The 13,625-nt window shown below is 38.5% G+C and overlaps 1 protein-coding gene across 6 annotated transcripts in view; it reads left to right on the top strand.

The window, feature by feature from the left end:
- The window catches only part of PPP1R9A (protein phosphatase 1 regulatory subunit 9A), a 250,421-nt gene extending 237,468 nt beyond the window's left edge, over nt 1-12,953 (top strand). For all 6 annotated transcript variants that reach the window (XM_077808077.1, XM_077808081.1, XM_077808079.1 and 3 more), the window contains 3 exons: nt 612-731; nt 4,306-4,488; nt 6,040-12,953. In XM_077808077.1, the coding sequence (XP_077664203.1) occupies nt 612-731; nt 4,306-4,488; nt 6,040-6,252 (516 nt within the window). In that variant the 3' untranslated portion in view covers nt 6,253-12,953. The remainder of the gene's footprint in view (nt 1-611; nt 732-4,305; nt 4,489-6,039) is intronic.
- Nucleotides 12,954-13,625: the final 672 nt, after the last annotated feature.

The raw sequence follows: 13,625 nt of genomic DNA, 5'->3' as shown, positions 1-13,625 counted from the left end.
TCTAAAGGTTTAGGCAAAGAGGGAAGAACCTCTCATTTCTGAAAGAGTTTATTTAGGGCTCAGTCCAAAATGGATTCACAGAATGATTCCTTGCCTTTTCAATAGTGACTTTCATTTCTCCCTCATAATCCACCCCCTCTCCTACCCATTGCGTAACTGCATGTGCTATGTTTGTCCTAAATGTGTGGAGGGCAGGCATCCTGGAAGGCTGCAAATGCTATTGATCAGCCACGAGAAGCAGTGAAGTTGGCAGCCTCAGAAGGGGCAGGGAGTGTCATCTCTGAGCGGAAGCCTGGAAATTCCTCTCGCACATCTTCGTTACTAAGACACTAACCTGGCAAAAATGTTTCTTAAACACATACCACAGTAATATGTTGTTTGCACTGTTTTTGTAGCTGTGTTGGTCTCTCTAATACCACAGTAATAGACATATTACATATTATTTCACAAAACATTAACAGTAATAAAGATTGGGCATCCTTATAATAATTGGTTCAGTAAATTATTGAAATCACTCCTGAACTATGCCAGCCTGGAGGGAAAAAGCAAGTCTCCCACAAGATGTGTATGTATGATCTTATGTTGACTTTGACCCATCTTTTTGTCTGCAGAATTTCACATTCACTGATGATTTCAGTCCCAGCAGCACAAGCTCAGCTGATTTGAGTGGTTTAGGAGCAGAACTGAAAACCCCTGGTTTCTCTCATTCCTTAGCATTATCATCAGATGAGGTATGTCTCTGTCATTTTTACAACGGGCAAGAGTTAATTTCTTTCTCCAATAGGATTTCTCTTAATAAGTATTCAAATGATAGTTATTTTCTAGAAAACATAATTGGAAAAGAAGAATTTGATTCCTGATTTGCCTTTTATTACAGTATTTCTCATACTTCAGTGTATATATAGGAAATAAAAAAGGGAAATAACAAAATACGATTGGATTCCTAAAACATGCTGCACCCAAGCCTTTGCCACCATTTCATTTCTGTATATTTTTCCTATATTTACATTTAAGTACATGCACACGGACCAATATACACAGCTTGTTAATGTCATATGTTAAAATAAATATAACTGGGATGCCTTTGAGGGAATATGGAGTGTGGGCTAGCTAGGTTGTAGAGGTATGGTATAGTTAGACCAGCTGGTGAAGCCATTTATGATTGAATTTTAAGGACGAAACTTCAAAGGCACCTCCACCCAACCTCTGTGTGTGTGATGTGTAAAAGAAATCACCTGTCTGTGCAATTTTTGCACACTATTACACATGTCTATATTGTGTAAACTTTATACCATGCATATTTCATTTGCATTCAATTTGTGCTTGGTTTGTGCATGTGCAATAGAGTTGACCTAAATTCTGTGCTGTTTTTTGACCAGAGGTTGTCTTGTTTTGTTTCTTTGCACAAGTGTTAGTGTGCAAAAATTATGCCCATTGGATTGGGTGCCAAAATTACATGTCACAAACAGAAGCTGTGTTTTGAAAATGGGGTCCTAAAACAAGCTTGGTAAAGTCACTGGGCCAGCTCTTCTGCGGAGCTACAGTTATTTACACTAGCTGAGGATCTGGACCACTGACTCACTAAGCAGAAGATCGTGCCTAGTTCACATGTGAACCCAGATGAGGTGCAGATGAGCATCTTTATTTATAAATACAGAACCTGTAATCCACTGAAAATGTTGTGGTGAACTCCATATTTTCTTGTGTGAGATACATGCCAGGATTTGCTCTAGAGAGCTTGATTTCAAAACATCTGTTTCTATTATTCTTAGAGCACTTACGTTTGTTGTTGTTAATATATGTTAATATATTATTACAGATTAATATTAATGCCTGCTCTGCATGTGTTTAAAGGGAGATGACTGTTCCATACAGCCACAGTTGTCAAAATTTAAGTTTGCAAGGCTAAAAGTCCTATAGACACTATGGTAGGAATATTGCTGCTGTTTAAGAGTAGATGTTTACTATGCCCACGGTAGAGTACTGGGCAGTGGACATGTGTAAATTGTCTGTACTAATGAGAATTTCAAACTGTAAAGATCTGATCATTTAGACTCATTCATTCTATATGATCTTTCCATTTTGACAGTACATTTCACTAAAACTTACATTATTAAATATTTTTGCTCTCTTATTATTTCACATAATTCTTATTGTACTATGTATTTTAGTGTAGATAATACTCTGTATCCAGTACGCCGAATGATAAGTTTGAAAATGCTTCCATTTTTCTTTTTCAGCCCTCTCTCCTAATACTTTAACTTTGCTGTCTCTGCAATATCTAATATCAACAGGCCTATAAAAATAAAATAATGGCCTCTCCGTCCTCTGCTTCATAATAAATAGCAGCTCCTGAATCAGTCAGTGTGTCCAGTGGGTGCTGCAGAGGACACCTACCCAGCCCTTGTTGTAGGGGATGCTGCTTGGATCAGTCTTCAGCCATTCACTGCTGACTGCTACAGATCTGGGGTTATTAGCGGCACTGCTAGAAACCTCTCCCACAGACCTCCTTGCTGGAGATGACATAACCACTTGTGAGGCAAAAGAATGATAAGCAAGGGGTGGAACACATTCTTATTCCACTTTGTACCCCAGAAATTAAGGGTCTTTGCTGCTTCCATTGAAGTCATTGGCAAAGCTCCCATTGATCAGTGGTGCAGGATCAGGACAGGCTCTTACTAGGAAATTGAGTGCTTTGTAGTTAAGCTTTTAGCATAACCTTTCTGGGTTTGGAAATAGTTTTAAAAGTGATCTGTTTTTCAATAACCAGATCTGTTTGCAAATCGCGGTGCTGCCCTTGCCTGAACTCTCTCGCACGTTGTTACATGTTCTGTATTTTGTTTCTATAATGCTTTTCTTTCCCATTTCTTTGTTGCTCCCTCACTCAGAGCCTGGATATGATTGATGATGAGGTGAGATACTAGTGAGCTCTTTGTGGTGGACTGTGTGACCGTGGCGTGGCGTTGTCTCATGTGCAGATTTGCATTTCTGATCTTATTCTATTATGCGGCAAATCTCCCTGTCAAAGCACAAACACAACCCCACAGGTTTCAGAGTAGCAGCCGTGTTAGTCTGTATCCGCAAAAAGAACAGGAGTACTTGTGGCACCTTAGAGACTAACAAATTTAATAGAGCATAAGCTTTCGTGGGCTACAGCCCACTTCATCGGATGCATAGAATGGAACATATAGGAAGAAGATATATATACGTACAGAGGAGTTGGAAGTTTCCATACAAACTATAAGAGGCTAATTAGTTAAGATGAGCTATTATCAGGTGTCACCCCTCCTGCTGCAGTTTTCAGGCTTTTAGCAAATTATAGTCCTTGTGGTTTGTTGAGGTATCTTGTGGGGGCTGCATTTCAGAACAAGTACACTGGAGTGAATCCTCTGCTGTGCTGAGCTCATGCTTGGTGCAGAGTAGGCAAAAGCTTAGGGTTTAGGGTTTATGCCATCTTTCCCCATCCTCAATCAAGGGGCCTGCTGGGGGCTGAAACAGCCCCCAGTGCAATTTAAACCAGTCTAAAGACTGTTCTAAATTAACACCAACTGCAGCAGTCCCATAGCAACTGCTTCACTGACCAAGGATGGATCAGAGCATCATGTGTTCCAGCTCAACAAGAGCATACCCTCTATGCAGAACAGGAAGGGAAACCAGGTGGCACTGAGCTAGCTATGCCAGCTTTACATCACCCAGGAATCCCCCGCTGTCTCCTTTAGCATAGTTTTCCTGCTGTTTCATTCACAGAGCGGCCAGATCAGGGGCTGAGGATGTGGCTCACTGTCTGTTCTATACTGTTACTGTGTGTCTTCTTGTAGTCTTCCATAGATAATAACTTCGGCTATTTATTGTCATCATCTTGAATTTTGGAGTGGTTTTCTAATTTTTTGAATTTCATATTTTAAACTTTCCAAACATACCGTAATGCACCTTTAAGGTAGACCACAAAATTCCAGTGTATCCTTAAAAACATTCTGTCCAAAAACATGTTAAAAGATTAAAACCTGGAGAGGGGATGTGAATCTTCCCATTGTGAATTGTGCCACCTAGCCCTAGTCAGTCATTGTCTGTGACTTCCTTTTTCTTGTGCCTGCATACAGAAAACTAGAATTACCAAGCTATTTCTGTTACACTCTATGGATATCTGGGTAGGTTGTGTTGTAATATACTGGTGTATCCCTACTGAAGTGTTGTAATGAAAATAGTACAAATACCTCAAGAGTAGCGTTGCAAGTATGTGCAGCAATATGCCATTACTAGTCAGTTTTGCCCTTTTAATTATACTGCATCATATTTTTGTCGCAGATCCTTGATGATGGACAGTCTCCTAAACACAGTCAGTGTCAGAATCGTGCTGTTCAGGAATGGAGCATACAGCAAGTTTCCCACTGGTTAATGAGCCTCAACTTTGAACAGTATGTTTCTGAATTCACCGCCCAAAACATTAATGGAGAGCATCTCCTTCAGCTGGATGGGAGTAAGCTTAAGGTAATGGACTGTCTTGGGGACAAACTTCAAATGTTATTTATTGTCACTGGAGATATTCTTAGAGAAAAAGAGAATTCCTTAGGAGTACAAAAAAGAATGGTGTATGGAATGAAGACAGACTATAATAACAGATATGGTACAGAGGGTCAGAGTATTACTAGAATCATTTAGATCCATTTTTTAAAGAAATTGAGACCCTTTTGCTTCACAAAAAATGTGGGTGCACAGTGTACCCACATTTGCATGTACAGATCAGATAATTGTGTGCCTAAGTGGTATTTGCATGCACATATTTCTCATCCAATTCCATTTTGTAAAAATGCGAGTCATGTAGGATGGTAAATATCAGCACACAAGAAGTAGAGGTAAAATATCGGTAGGCTTGGTACAATTCAGGTTTTTTAAATAATTTCAGCAAATAGTATCTGTTTATTGTCAAGCACTTTATCCAGTTTGCATTGATTTAAATTTTCATAGTTGCAGGAAATTATGGGTGGGCGGGTCAGACAATAATTATTTAATGAGAGTGTATATATTGAGATTCAAGAAGTTAAAGCTTTATAACTGTTAAAACACAAATTGTTAACAGCACATTTCAAAATATACAAAGTAAATATCCTTAAATCAACCTCTGATAAGTTCTCAAGCAGCATTTTCTCAATTTGCCTATCTGTTAATTCCTGTTGTTACCAATGGAAATATTTTCCCCCAGTTTGTGTGTGTATGGTGAAATCAGCGTTTACTGACATTTACCGATTTAAAAAAATCAAATCCTTCCAAGCCTAAATATTGGACTGCTGGTGAAGAGAGTGCCTTATACAGCTTTGCCTTTTCTAATCAGTCCATTTATATGTTTCCTTATCAGTCTCTTTCTACCACACATTTGTCTATCATATGTATCAGGGAAGGGGGTTGGCTGTGGATAGTATATTAGAACTAGATACATAGTTTAAAAGTTTTGATATATAAAGTGTGCATTAATTTATTGCAATGAAATCACGAGCATATTGCTGATAAAAAAATAAAAACTGGAGTTATAGGGGCTCAGTATATGTGAAATTCAGGCCCTTAGTGTCTCAGTTGGACACACAAAATTTACAAACTATTTGAAAATTTGGGTTTTAACCTTTCTGTATCTCCAGGATTTTTTATGGGAGAAAGAATGGTCTTGTGGCAAAAGTAAAGGCTGGGATTTAGGAAATATCGAGTCTGTTCCTAGCTCTGCCACACACTTCTGCGACTCTGGGCAAATCACTTAACCTCTGTGTGCCTGTGTTTCTCAATTGATCAAAATCTTTAATATTCTATAAAGTTGTTTGATTTCCTTATGTGGAAGGCATCATACAATAGAAGGGCAAAGCGTTATTATTTTCAGTGCACTAACTTGATGTCGTGAACTCCTATTTTCTACCTGACTTTAACTCAAGCTTTGTTCATTTTTCACTGTCTTCTAGTTTAGTTGTGTTATTATTTAATTTACATAATTTGGCCATAAATGAAATGGTATGGGATTCTTTAATTCTCTTATTGTATTTCTTTCTTTAATATTAGGCCCTTGGTATGACATCCTCCCAGGACAGAACAATCATTAAAAAAAAGCTAAAGGAAATGAAAGTGTCCATCGAGAGAGCTCGAAAAGCTCAAGAAAAAATGGAAAAGCAAAGGGAAAAGCTTAGGAAGAAAGAACAAGAGCGGCTTCAAAGGAAGTCAAAGAAACTAGACAAGTCTTCATCAGATGCAACAGAGGGCGCTAATGAGCAATGATGAGCCAGAACTACTACCATGTTAGTTAATGTGGAGACACTTCAGGCAAAGAAACTCAAGTTGTCTACAGTACCCCTCCCATTTTCTTGTGGTCATTACATAGGAATATGTACACAAATATGATGCTATAAATAGAATGAATAGGGAAGTTTATATTGTGTGACTACATTTTCCTGCAGTTACAATACATGCTCTTATTTTTGATCTGCTGAACAATCCAAAACCATTATTTTATTGTTGTTACTTGCAAGCTAGGTATCCTATTTTGGAGAAACATTGAGGGGATTTCCTTTCAAATGGCTATTTTGTATTGGGCTAGTTCTGTTTGGTAACCAGTGTGACAAAGAGGGATGTGGTCCATTGCATCACAACCACATTTTGAACAGGATCCCTGGTGGTTGATTGCAATGATCAGTGGAGATTTTTGAATCTGGGTAACTCGAGTTGTTCCCACATCTGTTACCATTGACTCATCTTTCTAACTGGAATCTCAGCTCTTTTACATGACTGATATTTAGTTCTGTCTGCTGGAACAGGCTACAGCGTGCATCAGTACCTTGAAATGCAACTGTTTTGCAAACGCAATTGTTCAGTGACTTGTAATTATATGCCGGAGATAAGGACAGGAGAGTCACTATCCTTTCTGGGCAAAAGAGGGGAGGTTGACACTCTTGGGAACTGTACAGTAATTTAACACAGAAAGGAGGCAAAGCTGGTTTACAAGGGGTTCCGAGGGTAACATTTATCCTCCTGATATCTGAGCAAGGCTGACTTTCTAACCTTGGCACAACAGATAGATCTTTAGAGTACACTGGTCATTGTGTTCATGGGGTGTACAGATAAACTTTCCTGTAACACACTAAAAGCTTCCTTTTTAAACAGATTCTGAAAAGAAAACTGGTGTTTAGAGGGGGTTGTATTTTTAAGGAAAACACCACATCTTCAGATTCCGTCTTCACTGAGTGCTGGGGGCAGTGAGCTTTGTGCTCTGACCTGCAGAGCTGTGATCTAATCACAACTGCTATCTGCTGAAATGATCTCCAAATTTGAGTCTGCTAAAGGCTTTCAGTTTTCAATGAAGTGCACTTTAAAAAAAAAAATAAGGCTGTTGAAAGAAAAACAAGATTTGCTAATATCAAGGCCAACTAATATAGGTTACAATATGGAAGAAGGTGACTAAATGCAAACCTGTCATGCACTGCTTGTTTTAAATAGAGTGTCCAGAGGACACCCCCACTAAAAATTCTGCCTTGAGGCATACTTGGCAGAATGTTTGGAATGCTTAAATTGACTGTTGCGCTATATACTTCAGAGATTTCTCGTCTATAGATATGTCTATTAATGAAGCAAACAGTACAGTCTGGCACTGTGTGGTATTACAGTCTCTTAGCAGCCTCTATTAAAATTTTCTTTATTTCACCAAATGAATGGGAGGACAATGGATCAAGCTTACATAATGGGAAGACGAAGATATTACATTATTGCTTTGTAGTCAATGCTTACTGTGTAGTAGCATTTGTAGGTTATAGCAACATCCGTCCCCTTCAATGCATTCCATAGGTATTGACATAAGTCAATAAGTAAATAGTAATCTCTGTGTAGTCAGTCATGCCAGCAGTTAACTCTTATTTAGTTAGCTGTTGATGCAAAATTAAAAACTTGGAGGTTCAGCAGACTGAAAGTTAACTGCAAATGCTGAATGATTTTAAAGGGATTTTTTCCGCCATCATATACTTTGACATTTACCTTTAAAAAAAAAGCTCTTCTGAAGCTCAGAGTTCTAGAATATCTTAACTGGGATGCTATGCTCATATTATCTAACATTTGTCAAATTTTCATTTTTAATAATAGTATTTTTACCTGTAGAAAGCTTTGTAAATAGATACAACTTAGTTCATTCAGTACGAATAATCTGACAAATCTATTTAGTAATGGCTTCCTTTGTGGTTCCAAATCGACTTTCTACATGTTTCTGGTATATATTTCATTGATCTACAGACATAAAGTAATGAAACTGCTGTGAAAGACACTCTATTAAAACAGCGTTGGTATTTCTGGTAGGTCTTGGTGTTTCCTAATGCTGCCAGAGAGAAAAAGAGGCCATTAGTGGAGAAATATAATTGTGGGGAGAAATCACCTCTTCAGTTGAATCTTTCTATCTCCCTTCTAGGAGACAAATTATACTACAGTGTCATGGCGACCTGGTGAAACTAGTGCTCAGTTATTTTAGGAGCTTGTGAAGTTATATTTAGGTAAGAGAAAGTTATCTGGAAGAAACTGGAAATATACTATTTTAAATACAATGTTGATAAATTCATTAGATGATTATTTTCTCCTTAAATTATGTTTACATGATGGTAATGTTTTAAGTGGTTGTATATAATAGACTGTGTGTGTTTTTCTATTTATGTTCTTTGTTTTCTTAAAAACCCAAGGCAGACTACTGTGTGTGTTATGCATTGATTTTTCATTCTTGCTGTTTAGAACAGCGTGTAGTTAACCTCATAGTAAATCAGGTTCTTATTCTGCAGATAGCTAATTTGATTTATATGCTAGTAATTATTGTTTTTACTGTTTTATAGAAACTTCAGAGCTAAATGGTGAATTTAAACTTTTTGTAATTATTTGAGTTTAAAATCTAACTTTTAAAAATAGGTTTAATCAGTTAAAAATAAAAGCATAAAATGCAGAGTAACTAATGAAAACAAAGTGGACCAAGCAGTATCTGAGTTCTGATCTTCCTTCTATGGTAAGGTATGTTTTTAAGATTCCGTTTAATTAAAGATAGTTATTGATGTATGGCACACACAATCATGTCACAATCACAGTGTTTGTGACCAATATGGTTTGAGTTGTTATTGTTTCTACAAGACCATAAAAGGTTTATCACAATTTTTCTTTCCCATATTGAGAAATGATATGCGTTTGCCCATTACATATCTAATTAAAAACTCAGAATGCCTTTAACCACCCCATTGTAAGCTTCCCCTAAGAACAATGCTAGTTTAGAATAGTGTGTTACCTCTATCATAAGAAGGAACAGAATGGACAAATGTCCTGTACTGAATGAATAGATGAATTTTCTGCTCCCAGCCTAGCTGGCAGGGTATCTTCCACAAATGTGACTCTAAGCTACTTTTGTGGCTTACTGATCCCTGGGCAGCCAGTCACCGGTCCCAATGTGTAATTTAGAGCAGTCTCAGGTATCCTGTAAGGTGTGCTAGCTTCCTAGGGGCTATTCTGCAGCCTGGTGTCCCTGGAGCACATCAGCACTCTGGCCATATTATCTCTAATCCAGCCATACAGCCTACGCCAGCTCTACCCCAGTTAGTTATTCTCCTGCGCTGGTGCACTCGCAGCTAGCTGGTTAGCTAACATTCACCCTGTTTTGTATGTGGTAGCTGAGTCCTGGAAGTTCTGGATCTGCTAGTGCCAATAGGTTTGGCAGCCCTAGTCTATGTATTTATGCACATCTTCTAGTGATCAAGACTGTGAAAGACTGAATGAAGGAGGCAGAGAGTGGGATTTTTAAGATGTAGGAAATAGAAGATACAAAAGTGCTTTCATAGCCTTAGCCCCCGAAAAGCTAGTGTCTGCTCTGAAATCCAGCAGTAGCATTGAAACCATTCTGCAACAAAAGGCCATGGTTTATTCTGTACAAACTGCCAAATATTTATGGGGCTCATTCCCCATTGCCTGGCACCTTATGGAGCCATTTGCATCTGGGCAAATGAGTGCTAAAGGCTCTCATTCTGATTAGGTGATGGATGTCGGACACCCACTGTGTACCAGTGTAAATGATTACATCAAGTGCAAAGCAATGAGGAACTCAGTCCATTTAATGTTGCATAATACAGATTAGTATTGTCCACCGGTTTTTGCATTTCATCTGACGCCTTAGCAGAGCTAGTGATGTTCATGTACATAAAGCCCATCACAATTAATGGAGTAAAACTAAATAGTGGAGCAAAAAAGTAACAAAAGCTGTGCAGAGCTGGGTTATGTTTATATATCAGCTTGGGTAGGTGCTTTTATGTCAGTAACCATTTATTGTGCCATGATGGAGCTGAGACAATGCTGCATTTCTAAGCAAGAGTGTTCACAGGATCTAGAACAGCATTTCTCAGAAGCCACATCAGTCCTCAACTCCTATTGATGTTAGTGGGAATTTTGGATATTTATCATCTGGCAACCTCGGGTCTCCGCACGTCCACTGCGCGCACAAGCGCCTGCTGCCATCTGTGCAATTGTGTGGTGTCTAACTCATCAGCAGTTGCTGGTTAGAGCACACTCAGCTGCATTAAAGACAGGCAACCAGAGGCAATGATGCCCACCACAGAAGCTCAGCAGCAGGAGTACTGATTGTGTTCCTTGAAATCAAAGAAGGCATAGGTATCATTTTGCATATGTGTGGCTGGGATATACTGTTCTAGTCTAGTATCCTGTGCTATGGAACTGAAAATCAGAAAGAAAGTTTTGTATTTGCGTAGCCATATTTCTTTAAAAAGTATCTTAAAGAGCGATTTGTACAGGGTGCCAGATCTGGGATTTAAGGACAGTTTTCAACAACAAGGTTTATGTGTCAATTCCTTAGCAGTGTTTTCAAAAGGATAGAAAAATTGTGTGTCAGAGAGGGAGACAAGCAAAATGTTGTTGTTTTGGGACCTGATCCTGTTCCTACTGGAGTTTTGTCATTGAGTTCAGTGAGGGAAGGATTGAGCCTTTTAATAGCACTTGCCTAGTCCTGTGCTGTGCCTCAACCAGAGAGCAGGCAAACTTGTTTATAGCTTTTGTTCCGTAAGCTTTAAAATCTCAGAAAACCTGTAACTTGGTCCAAAACTCTGAAAAATAGAAAGTTGTTTGAAAAAGACAGCATGTATTTGAGCAACCTGGAAGTCTTTAACAGTTCAAATGAAAGGGCAGAGTTCACAGAGAATTTTTTTTATCAATGATTCAGAAAGAAAGAAATGAGCATGTCTAGAAATGAAAATGTTTAAGTGATGGGGCTTGTGGTTTGCTTTTTAACAAATACTTTTGCATTTGTGTGTGTACATATACACACACAAATATACACACTGTATTGAAGAGATTAGTTAATGTGTAGGTAACTGTGAGTTTTAGGGCTACATACACATAAAACGCACATCAAGGATTCTGATAATATCATGAAACTCATAAGAGCAAAGCTCTAGCAGTTTGTACCAGTTGTATAATAGATCAGATGTGTTTTTGGCCTCACTCACAGTTTTCATGTTATGTTTTATATACTTGATGGATCACAAGATTTTAAACAAAAATTTTTATTAAAATCATATACAGACTGTTCCTCTGTACATCTCTCTGCATGTTGGCCTTGTGTTCTTTTGCCAGGATTGATTTATTAGAATTAGTGTTACAAGAAAACTTTTTGTACATTTTGTAAACTTAGCTTAGATGTCTATTTGGAGAGCTTTGAGCAGTTGATTATTGGGCAGGATTGTGATGTCAGAAGTGACTCATCCAGTCATCACACCATTAGCTAGACGTCATGTGCATGTTGCACAGTCCTTTTCATCAAAGCTCTGTATATGTTTTATTGCATCTTCTTACATTTTCAAAACTGTCCTATTTGAAAGCTGTGATATCACAGTCATGAAACTGAGCCCTCTGATTCCCTCCTGGCCCTAAGATAGGCCCTCTTTCACTACCTGGCAGTGGGCCTGGGACTTCTGTTATAGCCAGTAAATCATGACTAAAGGGAGGATGTGTATGTCTTGTTGGGAGGTTTTGCCTTTAGCTCTTTGTGCTGCTTGTTTCTTTCAGAAATTTGGACTCTTTATTAGGCACAAATCTCCTAGTTTATCTGGCTTAATCTTGTGCGATGTTAAGGGCCTTCAGCACTGTTTGGCTTTGGAGGAAGGTGCTTAGCATTTTACAGGATCAACCCCAAATTGAGCAAAAAAAAGGGGCCTAATCCTGCTCCTATTGTTTTCAGTGTGAGTTTTGCCATTGACTACAGTGGGAGCAGACGTGGGTGTAAATGCAGGAAGACTCACAATATTGATGAAGTGTCCAGAAGAAACAAGAATTACATGGCACGAAAGACGATAAGGAACAAATAAGCTTCCTCAAATGGAGATGACATGGTGCGCAGTGAACCTCCCCAAAATATATTTGCTTTCCCTGACTCATTTACTGTCATAACTCCTGCTTTTGTATTTTTCAGTGATGTTGCACTTATAAATCACTGGTAACTAACAAGTGTTATACATATTGCTAAAAGACTGGGCAGCTAAAAAACAGAAATGCACTGTGCGCCACTGTAAAAACTGGCTTCTTTTATTGTTTCTTTTTATCTTAGAGAGGGAGATAGTTATGCTTCAGAATTTTTTTAAGGTCAAATGTGTATGAATTGCATGTAATCCTGGACTTTTCATTTGTACATCTTGGTGTCTAATCATCTGCATGGAAGAGACAATAGTGCCCTGTCTGAGCTTGTTCTCTTGTGCTTGGTTAATATGTACTTCTCTGGATTGTTGAGTTTCCAAAAACAACATTCCTTTACATTTGGTTATTTGGAGGCATTCAAAGCAAAACATCATGGTGGCCCTTTGTTTTCTTACAGATTTAAAAAAACCCAATCACCTTTGATTAAAATTAATTTGTTAGTGTAAATAAATTTCTTGCCAATGAGTATTATTGTTAGACAACGAATGCAATAAAAAGAGAACTACTGAAACTTGTTACAAGAATTTTTATTTAGTCTTCACGCCTCTGTTATTCATTCCAGAATTAATAAGATGTTACCCAGTTTGGACAACTACTGCCATGTGTTAGGATCTGTCTATTGCAGAATAAGATAGGATGTGACTTTAAAACACAACAGCTATTCCAAAAAAGATTAAGCCACAGAAAGGCACTCTTAGTGCAGAATAAGTGTCCACATGGCAAGCTAGCTATTCTGGGCTATTTCTCCTTGTAAGCAAGCCTTTAGTTGTGCTTGTGGTGGCTTTCACATAATTGTTCGTTCTTCCTTTCCCAGCAAGTCTAAAGTTGATTTTAAACTCATCTGTTAGCTGGAAGATCAGGACAAATGGTGCAGCATTCAGGATTCAGGTTTGATCTTATTACACTCCATGATTCTTATCACAGGTCCTAGTGAGTGCCTCTTGTGGGCCACCCACTAGGATGTCTGGGAAGGGAATCCAAGCCTCTGAGCTCTGGATCCCCCATGGGTGGTTTAAACCTTTGGAACCTTGGCAGGCTGCAACAGTGGTTCCTCCCTTGGCCTCTCTGCAACATTTCCTGGACCCTGAGGCTGTCTGTTACCCCTTGGAAATGGAGCTCCTAAGCCCACCTGGCTCAGTCTTCTGTTGGGAGTACTTAGGGATCAT

This window comes from Eretmochelys imbricata, chromosome 2 (genome assembly GCF_965152235.1).
Source record: "Eretmochelys imbricata isolate rEreImb1 chromosome 2, rEreImb1.hap1, whole genome shotgun sequence".
Lineage (NCBI taxonomy): Eukaryota > Metazoa > Chordata > Testudines > Cheloniidae > Eretmochelys > Eretmochelys imbricata.
Note: the sequence above shows the minus strand (reverse complement) of the source record. Positions and strands in the feature narration are given on the sequence as shown.